Raw genomic sequence first — 16,927 nt, forward strand, 5'->3', positions numbered from 1 at the left:
TAAATAGATACATGCTCAAAATATTTCTGGTTGCACTCTCAAATTAAGTTTTTTTTGTCCCGCAACAATTTCAGTCACCCTGAGCAATTTAACAAAAAATCAAAGCAATTTATATACTTGGACAATTCTCAACAGCCTAATTTTTGTTTCAAAAACCACTAAAACCACGTGGACAACCATTCAAGAAAGAAAAAAAACAAATTTTCTCTAATTTTGTGTCCGTTTTTTCACACGAATCTTGTTCACGCGCAAACTATGTTTTTAAGGGTCACACCAAACTCACTAATTTTGTGGAAGGCAATCATCGCGATTATTACACATTACGATTATTAGTCAAATATGACAAAATTTGAAACCGCATAAGAAACGCGAACTAAATATTTTTTTAATTGGATTACAATTTCCCTAATAGTTTCCTCAAATACGCTTAAATTCTCAAATACGCTTAAAAAAGTTCATGTGTGCGAAAAACTCAATTCGGTGCAAAATTGCAATTAGTTAGGCCTTAACTTTTTATTACTCAGCATTTACAAAGTCAGTAAGCATCACACAGCCTAAGCATCAGTGAACATGGTGTTACGCAAATAAAACAGGAGTTGTTAAGGCGACAATAGTTTCAATGGGCAATAAAAGAAGACAATTAAAAAAGAGCTAACTAAAAAGATCCATTGATTTTGCCGTTTAAGATTCTAGTTTTTAAGAAGTAACCAATTGAAGGTTTGGAAAAACATTTAGTCTTCTTATAGCCTTGCCATTTTAATGACTTGTCGTCTAATTTACCTAGCACCAGTGATCATTTTATTTCAGTTTCAACTTCAAAGTTTCTTTCGAGTTTTCGAAATACTTCAACCAAACGCAATGCAGTTCTTCGAGAAAAAAAAAACATTTTACTACATTAGTAGCAGGATTTGATAATCATTCAGATTACCAGTAAAATATTTTCCGGTTTGTTTATTTACATTCCGAGTTATAGAAGAACATGCATTTTTATAGAGTGCAAAACAATTGGCAATTAGTTACCGTTATTCAATTCTAATAAATTGATATTATTAAACTATCAGCATTTTTATTTCAATCTACTTGAATAACAAAGATAAGCTCAATATTTTCTACATTAAAATCTATTGCGGTTAAAGTTCAGTTTCTTCACCGCTAATGCCAAGATATGGCTACATTTATTAATTCAGGTAAGTTGTAGCAACAAATAAAGCACTTCAATGACGCTTCGTAAGGTTCCTTCTTTTTGTATTTCACATAATACTGCTTTCAAGGAGGTTGGAGCTGGAAGAATTGGTCGACGAAGGGTAGAACTTCTTATGTCCATTTGTTTGGTACATATCATCAGGAGGCGTCAGGGACATGATTCCCACGCTGTCCGCCATGTAGACACTCTTGTGCTTGGCTAAGATACGGAGCAGAGGTCGCAGTCTGAGCCACCACTGTTCTGCGGGCAGTCTGAACTTGAAGTCTGTGACCTGTGACACCCAGGTCACAGGGGAGAAGTTGAGAGTGCGTTTGTCCAGGCCCAGGAGACAGGCAGTGTGGCTACTCGTAGTGTTGATTAGGCCATCTAAACATCAGAGTCAAATTAAACTTCCAATCACATAAACCTGCAAGCCCGGTTTGTAACAGTAAAAGATTTTAGAGCATTGACATGGTTAGAAGTTGGCTTCAACTCAATTTTAAGGACAATCAAATAATAAAACTGGAATAACTGATTGTCGTAGTTTTATTAGCTGATTGTCCTAAAACAATGTTTATGAACCAACAAAACGGGAACAGGACTACTTAGAAGAGTACATACTAGTAACTAGTACTGCGCATTATAATTAGAAAAAACTTTTTACCCACTAAGTTATGACAAATGTCAAATACTTCAGTCATCTAAACAAACATTTAAATAATTTTCGTCCGACTTTTACCGTTCCTTAAACTGTTTTTTTTACCACAAGCACTTCCTCTGTCAGCCAACAAAAAGAGCTTTAGTTATAAAATATGTGAGCGGAAAAACAGACCTTTCTCGAGTGCTTCCTTGATGCGGGTGGCCATCCAGTTGGCAGCCTTCACCCCCAGTTTAGTAGCGAAGTTTCTGTCGTAGGGGGAGGGGTTGGCGCCCTGCTGGATGTGACCGAGGATGTTAGAACGACAGCTGAACAGACCATCGCCCTCCTCATTGTACATGCGCTCTATGAACTCAGTCGTGTAGTTCGTACTCGCCTTCTCGTTTCTAAATCAAAACATCAAAATATACAAATCAAAATCAAAACTGAAGGTCTCCCACGCAGTTCAAATAGCCTGATCTTGTTCAGAGGCTCTTGCTCAAAAACTACCACCACAATTGAGCTAGTTCAACAACTTCATTCATTGTGGAAGTTGTAGTCAAAATTTCAACACAGAGGCAAAGCGGAGTGAATAAAAAAAAGACAAGACATTATGTTGAAAAAAATTACTTAAAATAACTTGACAAAAGTTGAAAAAATACAGCTACAAAAACTTCATATTTGTATCGGATGAAGTTAAAAAACACGCCTTAATGAAGGGAAATTGTTAACCGAGTGGCAACAAAGGAGACAAACTTCAGGTCGAAACCTGTTCAGCCGAAAACAAAACTGTTGTCATAAAAAACTTCATAAACCCACATTTTTACGACCCATCTGTATTGAAATACATAATCCCAAACAAATATATTTTACTCTTGAAATTACGCCAAATAAGTTTACTAAGACGATACAGCATGAACTGAAACTGTTAGAAAAAAAAACGAAAAAAAATGAAAAAAAAAACTCAAAATCAGACATAGTAAATTTACAAATTTGTGAAGTTCCAGTTAAAAAAAAAACTGTTTAAATTGGAACAAAACCCATGCTTTAAAAAGTAAGCGAATAAAAACCTTACTAAATAAAAAAATGGCGTTTAAAAAACCGACAGAAACTAGGACGAAACCACGAACACGAAAAAGTGAAAAAAAAATTTGAAAAGATAATTACTATCTGAAACGGGTTTAAACTAATTGCTACGTAAGTATCTTCCTCTAGAAAAAAAGATCCTCTAGAAGTGCAGATCTTGTGGACGAAGTTGTTTCAGGGGAAAAAAGTCAAGTAGTCGATTGCAAAACCCTTGCTTATCGCAAGGGTACAGAACGAACTTTGCTTAGTCCAACAATGCTTTTCTAGAAAACTTAGTTCGTATGCTTTTCTACAAAACTTATGGGCAAAATTTGGACATAATCTAAGGCCATCATTTTTTCTACAATAATTGTGGCGTAGCAGCTTAAGCAGGGGAGATCTTCGGAACATGTCTTTTAAATCAACTTTTAGTCTCAGCTTTTCCAATGAAGTTTTCTGGAAAAAGTTTTAAGAAAAAAAATCAGCAAAACAATACGAGAAAAAAAAATTTTGCGAAAAATTAAAAATTTTTCTAAAAAGTCTCAAAAAATATGAATAATCATAACCAACAGACAGTTAGAAAAAAGTCAATGGACGCAAACAAACAGAAAAAAAATGACTTCAAAGATAAAATATTAGATGGTCTTAAGCGCTTTAAATTACACGAATAATTTACGATTGGCACTCTTTTGATAAAAAATAACCCAAGTTGAGAAATCTGGAGTGTTAGGTACAGTTTTTATTCAGCTGTTTAATCTAAGAATTGAATTCCTTTTTCGAAACTAGAAATCGATCATGTTTTGAGTTAATTTCGGCTGTCTTTTAGCAAATGAACTTGAACTGAACTCAAAAAGTGCACATATTAATGCACAGCTGTAAAATATTAGAGCATTTTAGGACTTTTCCTGAACGAAAAAGAAAACATCACGAACTATATAAGAGTCTGAACTACGCTCATCGACTATTTAAAAACCAAATCCCATGGATTTTCATAAAAATTGTGTTTCTAATCAAACAGGTACTAGCCACAAAAGAAATTAGATACACAGATATAATGCTATGCAGCAAAACTAAACCAGATATAATGTCGCAGGAGTGCCACCAAATACATGACAACAATAATACTTTTATTAGCGACTTAGGTTGGAAAAAAGTGGATACCGTAATACGACAGTCCGCTCCGCGTATGTAAATAACAAATTATCAAGTTTTGATTTTAAAAAATTTATTTTTATAGTTCGTAATGAAAATTGGTCGCAATATTATGTGCTCCTTGCACAGCTATCGGCTATCATTCTGAGACTTTACCTTTTTCAGACCAGCTTAGATATCAATATTTTGTTCAAATATTCTATTATTTGGCTTTATTCAACATATTATCCAACTTAAACTCGATATTTATAACTATTCTCTCCATTCCCTCTAAAGATAACGACAGAAGAGATTGCTTCTTTTTGTTTTTCTCAGTATTACCTGATGATAAGTCCCCGTGAGACCCCCTCGTTTATCTTCTCGGCAAGGTGGTAGACGTCACACTTGAGGTCCTCGATGTTAAACTTCTCCTCGTGGATGTAGGCTGCATCCGCCCCACACGCCAGTCCAGCCATGGAGGCCAAGTAGCCACAGAAGCCGCCCATTGTCTCAATCACAAACACCCGCTTCCTCGTGCCCTGCGCCGACTGCTTGATCACGTCACAACACTGACAACACAACAACAACTATTATTGATTCAACTACATTTCGTTTTCCATAAGACTCCTCATAATTAATTAAAATACATCGAGTTTTCGTTCAACAAGAACGCTAGGTATTAGGCCCCAAATTTTGGCCCCGACTGAGTCAAAAAAATCCAACTTGCCTAACTACAGAGTATCGGACCATTTTCAGACCACAAAAGAACCAAATTTAAAAAACCGATAAAAAATTGAATTTTGAACTCTGCTGACAAAGTTTTTCAAAAAACATGACAAGTATTAGGAACTGGACAGAAACATTTGACCGAGCGGCCACCCTAATGAAACCTACCATGGTAATATATGCATTTAAAAAATTAAAAAGCAATTCAATTTTAAAATAATTTAAAAAGTCCTAGGCTTATGAGATTTCAAATCAACTTTAGGGCCGAAAATCAGAAGGAACTCATCCTCTGAAGAACTTTTACTGAGACCTGAAGTTGAACAGACCTGTACGATGGCATTTAGTGCAGTGTCTGAGCCTATGGACAGCTGAGTTCCTGGGATGTTGTTGCTGATGGATGCAGGCACTATCACCATGGGAATGCAGAACTCGGGGAACTGCTTCCTAGCTGCATGTAGCTCACGGATAGATTGGAAGGCCTGAAACACATCTATACTTTCAACATTTCAAGAATCAAAATAGTTCCAAAGCTATTCAAAACTAAGATGAAAATTTGATTTTTTAACACAGTGGTGAAGCTGAGCTTCGCACCACATGCGATACGAATATGAATGTTATGAAAATCAAACGGAAAAAAGTTCAAAAAAATGCATCAGAAGCCCAAAACATCCGGAACAAAATTGCCTGCACCATTAGAAACTCTACGAAGAGCATTGGGAATGCTATACAGAAGCCAAGTTTTTTTTTTAAATCCTTTCTGCAGAACTCAGCAGACAGACAATAATCTAAAGTAGCCAAAATTTTCTATTTACAAGAAAAACGAGTCTCAACTGGAATCGAACTCCCGGGCTTTGTCGTCTCAAAATAAAGCTGAACCTTCGAGCTACGGGATCTAAGCCGACAAAAATAAACAGACGGATTTTAATCCGAAAAAGCATAAAAAGTCTAGTTTGCAAAAAAAACGCCCGGCCGGATTCGAACCAATCTTTGCCATCTCACACAATTGTTTTTACCTCTACATCAGATGCGCCGAATGGTTGATTGGATTTGAATTTATAATTACCAAGCGATAACAAAGCCGAAAAAACCTGTTTATACACTTGTCAAGAAAATAATTTAAAAAATGTCAAGTCCCTTTTCGCGTGAGAGCACACACACGGACACAATAACTTTTTTCGGACGTAAAGAGGCAATAAGAGGCCACGAAGTCGATATTAATTAGGACAAAACATAAGCAGACAAATAATAGGCTGAATTCCGTTCGAAAAAAAAAACTGATACTGATCAGATTCGAACACAGGAACTTTGCCACCCCAGGCGTATTCGTTACCACCAGGCTAAGCGTGCAAGAGAAGCAACACATTTTGAATGCATTATGAATCAAGGTATTGCCGGTTCAGTGAATTCTATGGACAAAATTGTTTACGGGAAAAAGTATAGTACCCAATTGCAAAACCTATCGCAAGGTTAACTAATTGAGATTGCGTCGAAATTAATCAATAAGAAAGCCTTCTATTAACGCGTAGCTTCAATAAGATACTCGTCACTGAGTTCAACAACCTTACCTCGAATCCGCCGATAATTATGAGTCCATCTAGTTTGTAGTGTTTGAACTTCTCAGCCAGTTTACTAAGTCCGATGTCGGAGGGCGTGGTCCTGTTGGTGCCAAGAGATGATCCACCCAGAGCACTCCAGCAGGCGGTCGCATTCCAGAGACCATCCGTCACCTGGGAGAGAATAGCCCAATGAATTAATGGAAAAAACCCTTGCTGTTATTGTGGAAATATTCAATTATTTGCGAAGAATACATCATTTAAGTCCGGTCACTGGTCTTTGTTTCTCTGTATGAAGTGATTATCTTTCCTTGTTTAAAACTGAAGGTCTCTATTTCGAGACCCACACGGATACGTCTTCGGTTCTTGCAAGCGGTTCTTGTTCGGGAACTTACTTGAATTTCTATGATTTTTTCGCCTATTTGAGAAAACTGGATCAGCAGAAAATATTTTTGTTCCGTTGGGAAATCTGAAAAGACCATTTATAAAACAAAATATTTTTGTTCCGTTGGGAAATCTAAAAAATACCACTTATGAAAGAAAGTAATTTATATTTTTCGCGCCTTCGCACATTGGAAATAGGAGAGTGTATTTTGCATCAAGCAAATCAATTGGACGTAAAAAATCAGAAGTCAAACCGCAACAATGAAAATTGAGCGCGAGCAACAACAAACAAAACTTTTCCTGAAAAATAAAACTAAAAACCACACGACCAAAACTTGTTTTCAGTGCGTTCATTGACACTTAAAAATTTGATATTTACAAAAGGATATAACGTAATTGCATGTGAAATAAGGAAACTGTTTATATTTCTAAGTAACACCCACTTACTTCTCCACTCATGAGTCCTTCGAATCCCTCGTAGACTAGGATTGCTCTGACATCGGGTGCTAGAGAAAGTGTCCTGGTGGCACTCCTGACTGCCGCATTCATGCCAGCTGCAGGCGCACCTATGTTCATCACGGCCACTATCCTGTCCGTCGGACACACCTCTGACGCCTGAAAGACAACCGGTAAGCATTAAGCGAGCAAACGAACTATTTTCTTTCTCTCTTTTTCTTGCTTTCTTCCTTCTTTCTCTCTTTCTTTGTTTGCTTGTTTCTTTCTTTATTTATTTATTTCTTTTTCTTCCTTTTTCTTTTTCTTTTTATTTTTCTTCTTCTTTTTCTTTTCTTTCTTTCTTTCATTATTTCTATCTACGAATCTTTCTTAAATCAAACCGGAATTTTATTCTTTATTTTTCGCTCTATTTTTCTCGTACCATGCTTTTATTTAACAGCGGTGCTAAAGTTCAAAGGTTTCTTGATAAAGTGACGACTTTATTCTTTCAATCTAAGGAATTTGAAAAGCCAATTAAATGAATCGTTTCAAATCGAGAAGGCTCTCTCAGTTAAAGCGTAGCATGAGCGAATTCATAAGTTATTTAAAATTACTCTCCTTGCTAAACAAAAGCGCTTTATTCCATTCAGACATGACTTATGCCAATGCTTTAGCAAACAGATCGTTAAAAAGCAGAACTCATCAAATAAGTACTTTTCATGTTGTTCAGAAATCGTTACTGATGCCGTAAGAGATGTTTATTGCCTTTCTAAACTGACACTTTTCTGCCAAATATTCAAATTGAGTCGTCCAACTGTGATGATTTGTTTGCTGCTAGTCCCGATGGTCCAATGCCATTTTTATTTCAGAAGTGAGAAACATTTTACACGGGGCAAGCGAAGCTTCGCACCACTAGCTATGCAACACATACATAGCATGGTAAACTAATAGACAGAAAAAGAGATGAAAGATTCGAAAGAATAACGAAAAAAATTATTGAACCAAAAAATTTTTCCACCTTTCTGTGCTTTTTTGTCTGGAACAAAAATTCTTTTTAAAAAAAATATGCCATGAAGTAAGAAAAACGAACTAAGCGGTAACAAAGCCAACAATTCTTAAGCAGACACTTGGGGCCAAAAAAAACGGTCAAGTCTTTCTCGAAACATTTACATAAACTTTTTTGGGTGATATACTACAATAGGTGGCAGATTCAAGTTAAATCGATCTTTGTAATACTTCTTTGTATAATTTATTTTATAGCCAAATTTTTTTTGGTAAAAGAGTGTAAAATTTGAATTTTCGAATATTATTTCCTCATTTCCCATATAGGCATTTCAGTTGATATATAATGAGCCAAAGAGAAAAAACAAAAAAAAAACGATACACTGAAATAGGAGCTAGTAAATATACAATCAACATTTAAAAAATCCAACAGAACGGGTACTTAAAACGCAAGCATGCTCAAACTCTTTTGGTTTCTTGGCGAAGTTCAGATGAAGATGACCGATTTCAGTCATCCTGTGAACAAATTTAGTTTCAGAAAAGGCTCAGTGCCCGATTGCAACACCCTTGCTTATTGAAAGGGCAATCATCATCACTGTACAATTTTCGAAACAAAACTTACTCCATGTAAATGGTCTATATTGGAACATTTCAGGCAAAAGCAAAAATTGCCAAGAAAGCAATACTTTTTAAATTCATACGCAGATATGTTTCCTCATTTACTAAATGATCACGTAAAACATCAAAAAAACTTATATCCTTTTTCCTATGATTTAATTTGATGCCATACAAGACTACGCCTCGAGCGACCTTGCGATGGCGTGTTTCTTGAAATAATCAGGTTGATGCCCTCTTGAACTTCAAGCCAAAATAAATTAATAAAAGTAAATAAACAAATTACAGCAATAGATAGCGACTTGAAAAGGGTGAATAACGAGATCAGCTGATCTGCTCTAAGTCTTCCCTGAGCAACAGAAGATTCAAACCGCATTTGTTTTGAACGTAGTTATTAATGATAATCATAGCTTAATAATTTAACAACTTTAAAAAAATAAAGTCCAACTGGGATCCAACCCCCCCTTTTCCGGAGCTCCCATCAAGTATTTTACCACTATACTAAAAAACTGTTACAATGTAAAATTTGAGATCCTTATGAATAAAAAAAATGATTTTTTTGACGATTATTTCCCACCACCTATCTTGCTTCACCCTTTTCTTTTCCTTTCCCTACGACCCTGATTACTCTGCTTATAGCTCTGATTTATTCCTTCCTATGTACAACTATCTTTATCCAGGCATTAATTATCAACAGTTCCAGTCGGAAATCGAACCCGTACCCCAGGGGTTCAAGTCACAGGTGTTATACCACGGATCCTTAGGAAAGCCACTATACCACGGATCCTTAGGAAAAGTTACAATTACTCAATTCATTATTATTCAAAAAGCATCCATCTCTGAGAACATGGGCTAAGTCTATAATTCTACTTTCTGTTAAACTTTTAATGTTATTAGTCGTCCCTTTGATTGTAGGGCATTATAACGTTTCGTTTCTTTATAACGAATGGAAAATTTTTTCAGCTTCGTGCGAAAAGAGAGTTGTCGTAAAAGTTAACCGGCCCTACGGGTTGCAAATTTTAGGTTTTCTAATTCCAACTAATCATAAAGATAGCATTCAGAATGGAAAGTATTGATAGATCTTAGAACAAACTTCAATAGTTTATAAACATATAGTTCATAATCAGAGTATTCCATGTCGAGTAATAATATCTTCCGATGAAACTCTTTCTTTACGGAAATTAATGAAGATCAACTGATCTCGCGAAACATGTACTTTACATACAATGCCATATTGGCCAGCCAGCTGGAAACATGTTAAATGTTTGTTTGGAATTACTAGTTTGAATCAATATAAATTTTTAAAAATTTGCAGTTGGGCTCACCCTTCAGAGGAACAGCGGCCATTTCAAAAATACGAGACGCTCTGCACCTTATAGCAAGCTGAACTATATTATCGAAAATTTAAGGCTAGTTTATTTACAGATAACCAGTTATCAAGATGATCAAGATCAGTATCAAAAAGGTAAAAACTAGGGCCCAGCGAGCTGAGATTCTTATCGTCTGCAAAAAGAAACGCCTGAGCATTTTTGCATAGACGGCAAATCGTTAATATTAATCAGGAATAGCAGAGGTCTTAATATGTATCCCTGTGGTAAAACGCCACGAGAAAGCTATAATTGCTATTTTAACCCTTTGCTCATGCTTACTCAAATAGCTCTCAAGCCATTTAAGAGCAAAACCACGTATTCCGTAAAAGAGTTTTTTTAAGGAGAAATTGATGATCTATGGTATCAAACGCTTTTTTGAGATCAAGAAAAACACTAAATTTTCCTGACGCCTCAGCTTTTCAGTTTCTTCGGCAAGAGCATCTATAGTGCTATGCTTTGAAAGAAACCCGAATTGTTTATCGAAAAAAAACTCGAACCTGTTGTACATTACAAAAATTTCACTTGAAAAATTCAAGAGATATCAGATAATAATTATTTAAATCAGCCTTCGACCTAGTTTTTGCCAGTGGGAAAATTTTTTGTTTTTGATAGTTCATCAGGAAACATGGCTTGTGCAAAACAATGATTTTTTAAAATTCGGTGACACCTGGTGCAATGCAAATGATCGAAACCTCAAATAGAATATTGCAAATTATATTATCGCCAGATGAAGGTTTGTTTGGTAAGTTAGATATGCAATTTGAGACTTCATAAAATTTTTACTCAGATGGAACGACAAACCCTGCGTTTCAAGAACGTTAGGGTCACACGCTTTCAGATTTGTTGTATGTTTAAAGCAGCAAATGCAAAAAAGTTATAAGTTTCCGACTCTTGCTTCGAAAAACATTGGCCGTACTCAGCGCACGTTTTAGCAGGCAAAATCTGGGACATAACCAAGCTACCCTTTAAATCATAAATAACTTATTGTCCTGTCTTGAGTCTCCGATAAAATTGTTTTTTAACCATCTTAATATCTCTTTTTCAATTTTACCACGCAATAAATTGAACCTGTTTACTCTCTCTGAGTTCGCCTCATCAATTCTCCAGATTTTGTTCGCCTGATTTTTTTAGTTCGTAGAGTCTTGATGCTATAAGTGAACAAAATTGGTAATTCATTTATCTGATTCAACTTCTTTTTAACTGGAGCCAATTTTTTGACCGCTTTTAAGAAAATAATTCAAATCGCTGAAAGATGCATTCGCATCATCCGATACGACTAGTTGGCTCAATTTGTGCTGCATCTTTTGCAAAAAAAAACATCTCTATAAAATTCAGATGGACTTTTAAATCGATTTTTAACGGGGAAGCAAACAGTTATTGGATGGTGATCGCTGAAATTTTCATGTTTTAAAATTGTCGCAACTGCACTATTTAAATATTTGATGGCAAAGTGGTCAATACATGTAGCCGAGTAATCAGTTACGCGCATCGGCTGCTTTATTAAGAGTTCAAAACTGTTCGACTCACTGTATTAATGTTATTATTAATTTTGTTTAGGTATATCAATGCTGAAATCTCCACACAAAATATGCGGTAAGGATTCTAATGAACATCTTACTTGTAGGTTATCCAAATCTTCAACTAACTGTAACTTGTGGTTTCTTGTTTTTTTTTGTAAATAACTGAAGTTTATTTTGCAAATTTGTTCCAGCTAGTCTAAGATCGGGAACAAAGAAACAGATACTCAAAAGAAACCAAGTTGTTTCCAGAAGCATAGCAACCAGGTCATTCGACAGAAAAATCAGCCGAAAAATTTCAGGCCGAAAAAAGCTTGTAAGCGACAAAAAAAACTATAACATCAGTGTTGGCAAATTACATATTACAGAAGGTAATCAACAATACTTGTTAGCATAATGAAAATTGCTCATATCACAAAAACCGTGACAAAGAAGCAACACCGACAAAGCCTATGCAGACAAATGAACACCCGACAAATCAGTTTTTCCAAGAAATTTTTTTTATTTAAAGTTTTCAAGAAATTTTCAATAATTTGCTTACACTGAGGCCAAGCAATGTAACTTTTCAACTCTTTCAATCAAATTGACCCGAGGCAAAGCTGCATTTCGCAAACACAGGCGACAACACGCCAAACACAGCTCTAAAAAAATTAAGAAAAGAAAAGGCGAAAAAAAAATGTGAAAAATAAAACTTTCGCCAGCTTGCGGAAATCGAACATGGAGATTCAGACCACACGCGATAATTATTTTCCATATTCAAACTAGAAGTTGATTACGTTTTTGTGACTTTTCAAGTTTTAGTGCTAGAAATTCGTGCTTTTTCCTTTCCCCAAAAACCTTTTCAAAGTTTTCGATTTACGGTAGAATTGTAAATAACAATATCAGCCAGAATACATTCAAATACGTCTTTTCGTTTGTTTCTGTTTCCACATAAAGTCACATAGATAGCTATCTATCACTGAACGGTGCGTTCTTCACCTTTCTTTGTTTCTTGATTTTGCTACATTCCACATGCATTCAGCAGTTTTTCCAATTGGACCATTAGGTCGCTTCACTGGTCGACCTGCCCAATCAAGATGTTCCTTGCTCCAGTAATAGCACTCTTGTAACTACTCTCGGTGCTCTCTGTCAAGAACAAGACAGCTCTACTCGAATAGATTTTTAATAGTTCAAATTGCGAATATAAATTTGACTCTAGTTCTGATTTCTGGTCCAATTACCCGCAATTATGAACTCGGTTCTCCTCATTTTCTGACTTTTCATTTTAGTTTCTGTGATAAACATGAGCAAGACCGGCTTCAGGATATGACCGACTGGCACGTCTCTACAGTTTTTCCGATTTTCAAATAATTAGCCAACAATTCTTGAGCACGTACCTCTTGAGCAAAAAGTTTTTGTAGAAGCTATCTGTAACTCTCTTGGCAAAATGCAATAGTTTTTGTGGAAGCTATCTCTAACTCTTTTTGGAAAAAAGCAAACGTTGTGTACTCATTTGCCCAACAGCAAATGAGTGATGTGAATTTGCTGTATGAATGTAAATTTTCCGTTGCGATTGATGTCTGTAACTTTTTCATTACAACGCCATCGATCTTTTTCCTCATTTAAATGTGATTTCATTACAGATCCACATTTATTACATCATCTATCTGCATGTAACAATCCCTTTTCAGTAAAAAAAATTGATAGCCTCCGTTTTATCTTGTATAATTTTTTTCAACTTTTTTTAAACAATTTTTCACTGTTTTTGACGCAGAAAATTGGATAAAATGCAACTTCGGGTCACTTCCGGTTTCTAGGACAACATGCGTTTGAACATACTTTGCAAGGATGATGCTAACTCGAATAAAGAAAACTCAATTATCAAATTTTGCGTCGCAAAATTTCAAATTAAAAAGGTAAGGAAAAAGAGTCAATAATGGAGTTTGCCTTTAACTACAAAAATGAACTGAACTTAGAAAGAAATCAAAAGTCAAACCTTTAAAAAGTAAAATTGGTCCTGAACAAATTTTAAGACTTTTCCTTTAAAAAAATCATCTCGAACTATATAAGAGTCTGCACTACGTTCGTCGATTCTTAATAAATCCCGAATGTCACAGTGGGAATAGAAAGGGATTTCAGATACTCCCATATAAAGAAAAAAATACAAATTAGCCGACTAGATGAAGCAAACTGACTTGAACTAAATATCTACCCCCAAACTAAAAACTAATGTACCTTTTTTCTCGCGATAACTTTTGATTCATAGGGAATACACGCGGATAGGCAGAATTTTTCATGTACAACAATTAGGTTTTGCTATTTTACACATCTTGTTCTCATTTAAGTAAAAAGTTCATGATTGCAAATCAGGAATATCTTAGTTGCATATAAGCTGGTGCATGCCGAGTATTTACATCATAGAAAGCTGGGCCCACTGACGGGAGGGGGAAGCAGCTGACGGTACCCGGTTGGCAGTAATTTACGACATCCATTTTTCATCGACCACACACCCTTGAATTTTTCGGCGTCGCAACTCACATTCGTCTGCGCAATTATGCGCTCAATTCAGATGAAAGCGTGCGCGACCAAAAAATACCATCAAAACTCCATCATTGCCTAAAACATAACTTTTCGACGATTTCCTTTCGCAAAAATTCGCAATTGATATTTTCAATCAAGGCTCGTTGCAATATTTTCAAAATTTTTAATTCCTGCCCAATAAAACTACGAAGAAACTGAGACACTAAAATCGCTCATTGCCATGCAACACAAAAACTATCTCGAATATGTACCAGTATGCAAGCTTTAAAAGCTTTATAGACTGCCAAATAGAGCGGTTATAACGAAATTCAGCTACGGAAAATCCCTCCCGATCCAAATCTATGACAGCTCTAAACAGTAGTTTATCACAAGACAAACAAGACTTTTGACAATCAAAAGCAAAATTTACGTCTTTCTCGCAATGTAATCATCGTAGCTTTCTTGTGCTCTTTTTCAAAACATTGTCGTTTTTTAAAATAGAGGTATGTGACGGTACATGTTTTAGTGCATAATCAATCAAAGAGCATTAATCTAAACGAGAGTAATTTCTTCTGTAAAACAAATGCGATTATACGATATGTTCACATACCTCAAGATTGCTTTCATACACAAGAACACCTACATAACGCGAAAAACGACTCTAAACTAGAATCTTTATCTTCGATAACTTTAGGCGCATCTGCAATTTATTGATTATTCCTAATGGATAATATAACTCATAATGAAGTTGCAATACAAGAACAAAAAAAATTCAACCTCAGAGCCGAAATGGAAGAAAACCGAAGAAATTACGCAGAAATTGAAAGTCGTTTGAAAGAATTGCAATCTGCTGTGGACGCACAATCTGATTCAACTAAACTGGGACCTGCGATTGAACTTTTTAACAATGGAAAATTCGTCGAGTGTTTTTCTTTTCTCATAGAACTTGGAACTGTTACTGATGACTCGAATAATTATGAAAAGTCGCAGTTTCTGAGGGAGCAATCGCCAAAATTGAATATTGAAAAATTCCACAAATATTTATTCAAGCCTGAAAATGAAAGAGTGCTGAAAATTTTCATCTGGAGTATCAACATAACAGGACTTAACTTGTTAGAATCTGTTCGACAGTGTTTCGAAGCATTGCGATTCACAGAAGCGGAAGCTGGCGTCATATCTTTTATCTATAAATGCATTTCGGAGAGTTACTTCCGGCAAAACAAGGAAGAAGCAGAAAAGAATTTTGGGACAGAAGATGTTTGTGAGTTCGCGGCTGGAGCTGTAGTCTTCATCAACACCTCTTTGAACAACTCAAGTGTGAAGGCAAAAGACAGAATGACCGAAGACCAATTTGCAAATTTCGGACAATGCGACGAAGTAAAGCAATGGCACCAAGCTGGTATTCAGAGAGACTACATGGTTAAACTGTACCGCGAAATCAAAGAGAATCCACTCCGGTTCAACTGCAAACGCGACCAGGACGCTTCGACAGGCACCGAGGCAAAGGTGATCAAGAGTGGATTCCTGGAAAAGCAAGGCGGAGAGCGAAAATCCTGGACCAAAAGATACTTCGTGTTGCATTCTGATATTCTCTATTATTATACGGACGATACCGCAACGAGTCCAAAAGGGATCATTATTTTGCAGAACCTTGAAGTCAGCAAAGTGGATCTTAGCAAGAAGAAGTTCTGCTTCCAGTTGGCCAGTGTAGATGGGTCCATTATCACTGCTTCAAAGGCCAACTCAAACGGCCCTCAAGTACCCGCAATGCACTCGAGGTACATAATGAATGCGGCAAGCGAGGAACTGAGAGACAGTTGGGTGTCTGCGATTCACTCTACTCTAAAAATGGACATGATGCATGCATTCCAATCATGGAGGCAACAAGATGATGAAAGAGACGGCCATAACAGAGGCAGATACGGCAGAAGAAAGTCAACTGACAGTGCTATTTCAATACACGCCAGACCGAGAACACCAGTGGGACCACGAAAAAGAAAAGGATCACTCAGCCTTATCCGAAAACCAACATGTAACATCGAAATGTAACTTATTTAAAATAAAGATAACGCTAATTTGTAAACTTTAAACCAACGAAACATAGCCAACTGACAGCTGAAAAAAAGTAATGAACGCAAGAAAAATAAAAAAAATACTGACTTGTTTTTTCAAAAACCAGCAACTTTTGAATTTCGAAGAAAAAAATAGATGGCTTTAAAGCTCCTTGAATTTGTCGAACAATTTATCATGGATACTTTTTTAGCTAAAATTAACCCAATTTCAGAACACTGGATCAGTTGGTAAAACTTAAATTTCGCTGGAAAATCTGATAATTAATTTCCTTTTTCAAAATTAGATGTCAATCACGTTTTTCGTGACCTTTAAATTTTGCTGTTCGATAGTGAAGTTTGCCTTCCTTTGAACAAAGGAGATGAACTGAACTTGAAGAGAAATCACAAGTCAAACCCCGAAAAATCAAAATCGAGTTGAACAAACTTTATGGCTTTTTCTTTAAAAAAATCATCAAGACCTGTATAAGAGTACTCACTACGTTCATTACTCTTAATCAACCAATTGCAGATACCTTTTCAAAGTGTAGTAAATTGTAAATAATTCACATAGTTTTTAGTACCGTTGAAAAAAAAAACAATTGAAAAATTGACCCCAATTTCCTGATTTGCCATTTTGAATAAGCTGCCGATTCGCATTATGAACAGATAGAATAAGAATATCTACCAACTTGGTCGGGTTTTGAATCTATCTAAACATTAGAAATAAGAAATGAAACAAACAGTTTTATCATTGAATCC

General features: G+C 35.8%; 2 protein-coding genes across 2 annotated transcripts in view; one reads left to right on the forward strand and one right to left on the reverse strand.

Annotated features, from left to right (window-relative positions):
* Nucleotides 1-454: 454 nt before the first annotated feature.
* LOC134842792 (ATP-dependent 6-phosphofructokinase, muscle type-like) overlaps nucleotides 455-16,927 on the reverse strand; it is a 480,347-nt gene continuing 463,874 nt past the window's right edge. The window contains exons 11-16 of the mRNA XM_063859282.1: nucleotides 7,127-7,294; nucleotides 6,308-6,469; nucleotides 5,069-5,221; nucleotides 4,359-4,585; nucleotides 2,016-2,227; nucleotides 455-1,570 (exon numbers count right to left, since the gene is read on the reverse strand). Of these exons, the coding sequence (XP_063715352.1) occupies nucleotides 1,251-1,570; nucleotides 2,016-2,227; nucleotides 4,359-4,585; nucleotides 5,069-5,221; nucleotides 6,308-6,469; nucleotides 7,127-7,294 (1,242 nt within the window). The 3' untranslated portion in view covers nucleotides 455-1,250. The remainder of the gene's footprint in view (nucleotides 1,571-2,015; nucleotides 2,228-4,358; nucleotides 4,586-5,068; nucleotides 5,222-6,307; nucleotides 6,470-7,126; nucleotides 7,295-16,927) is intronic.
* On the forward strand, nucleotides 14,546-16,785 carry LOC134842793 (cytohesin-1-like). The gene has a single exon (XM_063859283.1). The coding sequence runs from the start codon at nucleotides 14,841-14,843 to the stop codon at nucleotides 16,164-16,166; it is 1,326 nt and encodes a 441-aa protein (XP_063715353.1). The 5' UTR covers nucleotides 14,546-14,840; the 3' UTR covers nucleotides 16,167-16,785.

Source organism: Symsagittifera roscoffensis, chromosome 3 (assembly GCF_963678635.1).
Source record: "Symsagittifera roscoffensis chromosome 3, txSymRosc1.1, whole genome shotgun sequence".
NCBI classification, from domain to species: Eukaryota; Metazoa; Xenacoelomorpha; order Acoela; family Convolutidae; genus Symsagittifera; species Symsagittifera roscoffensis.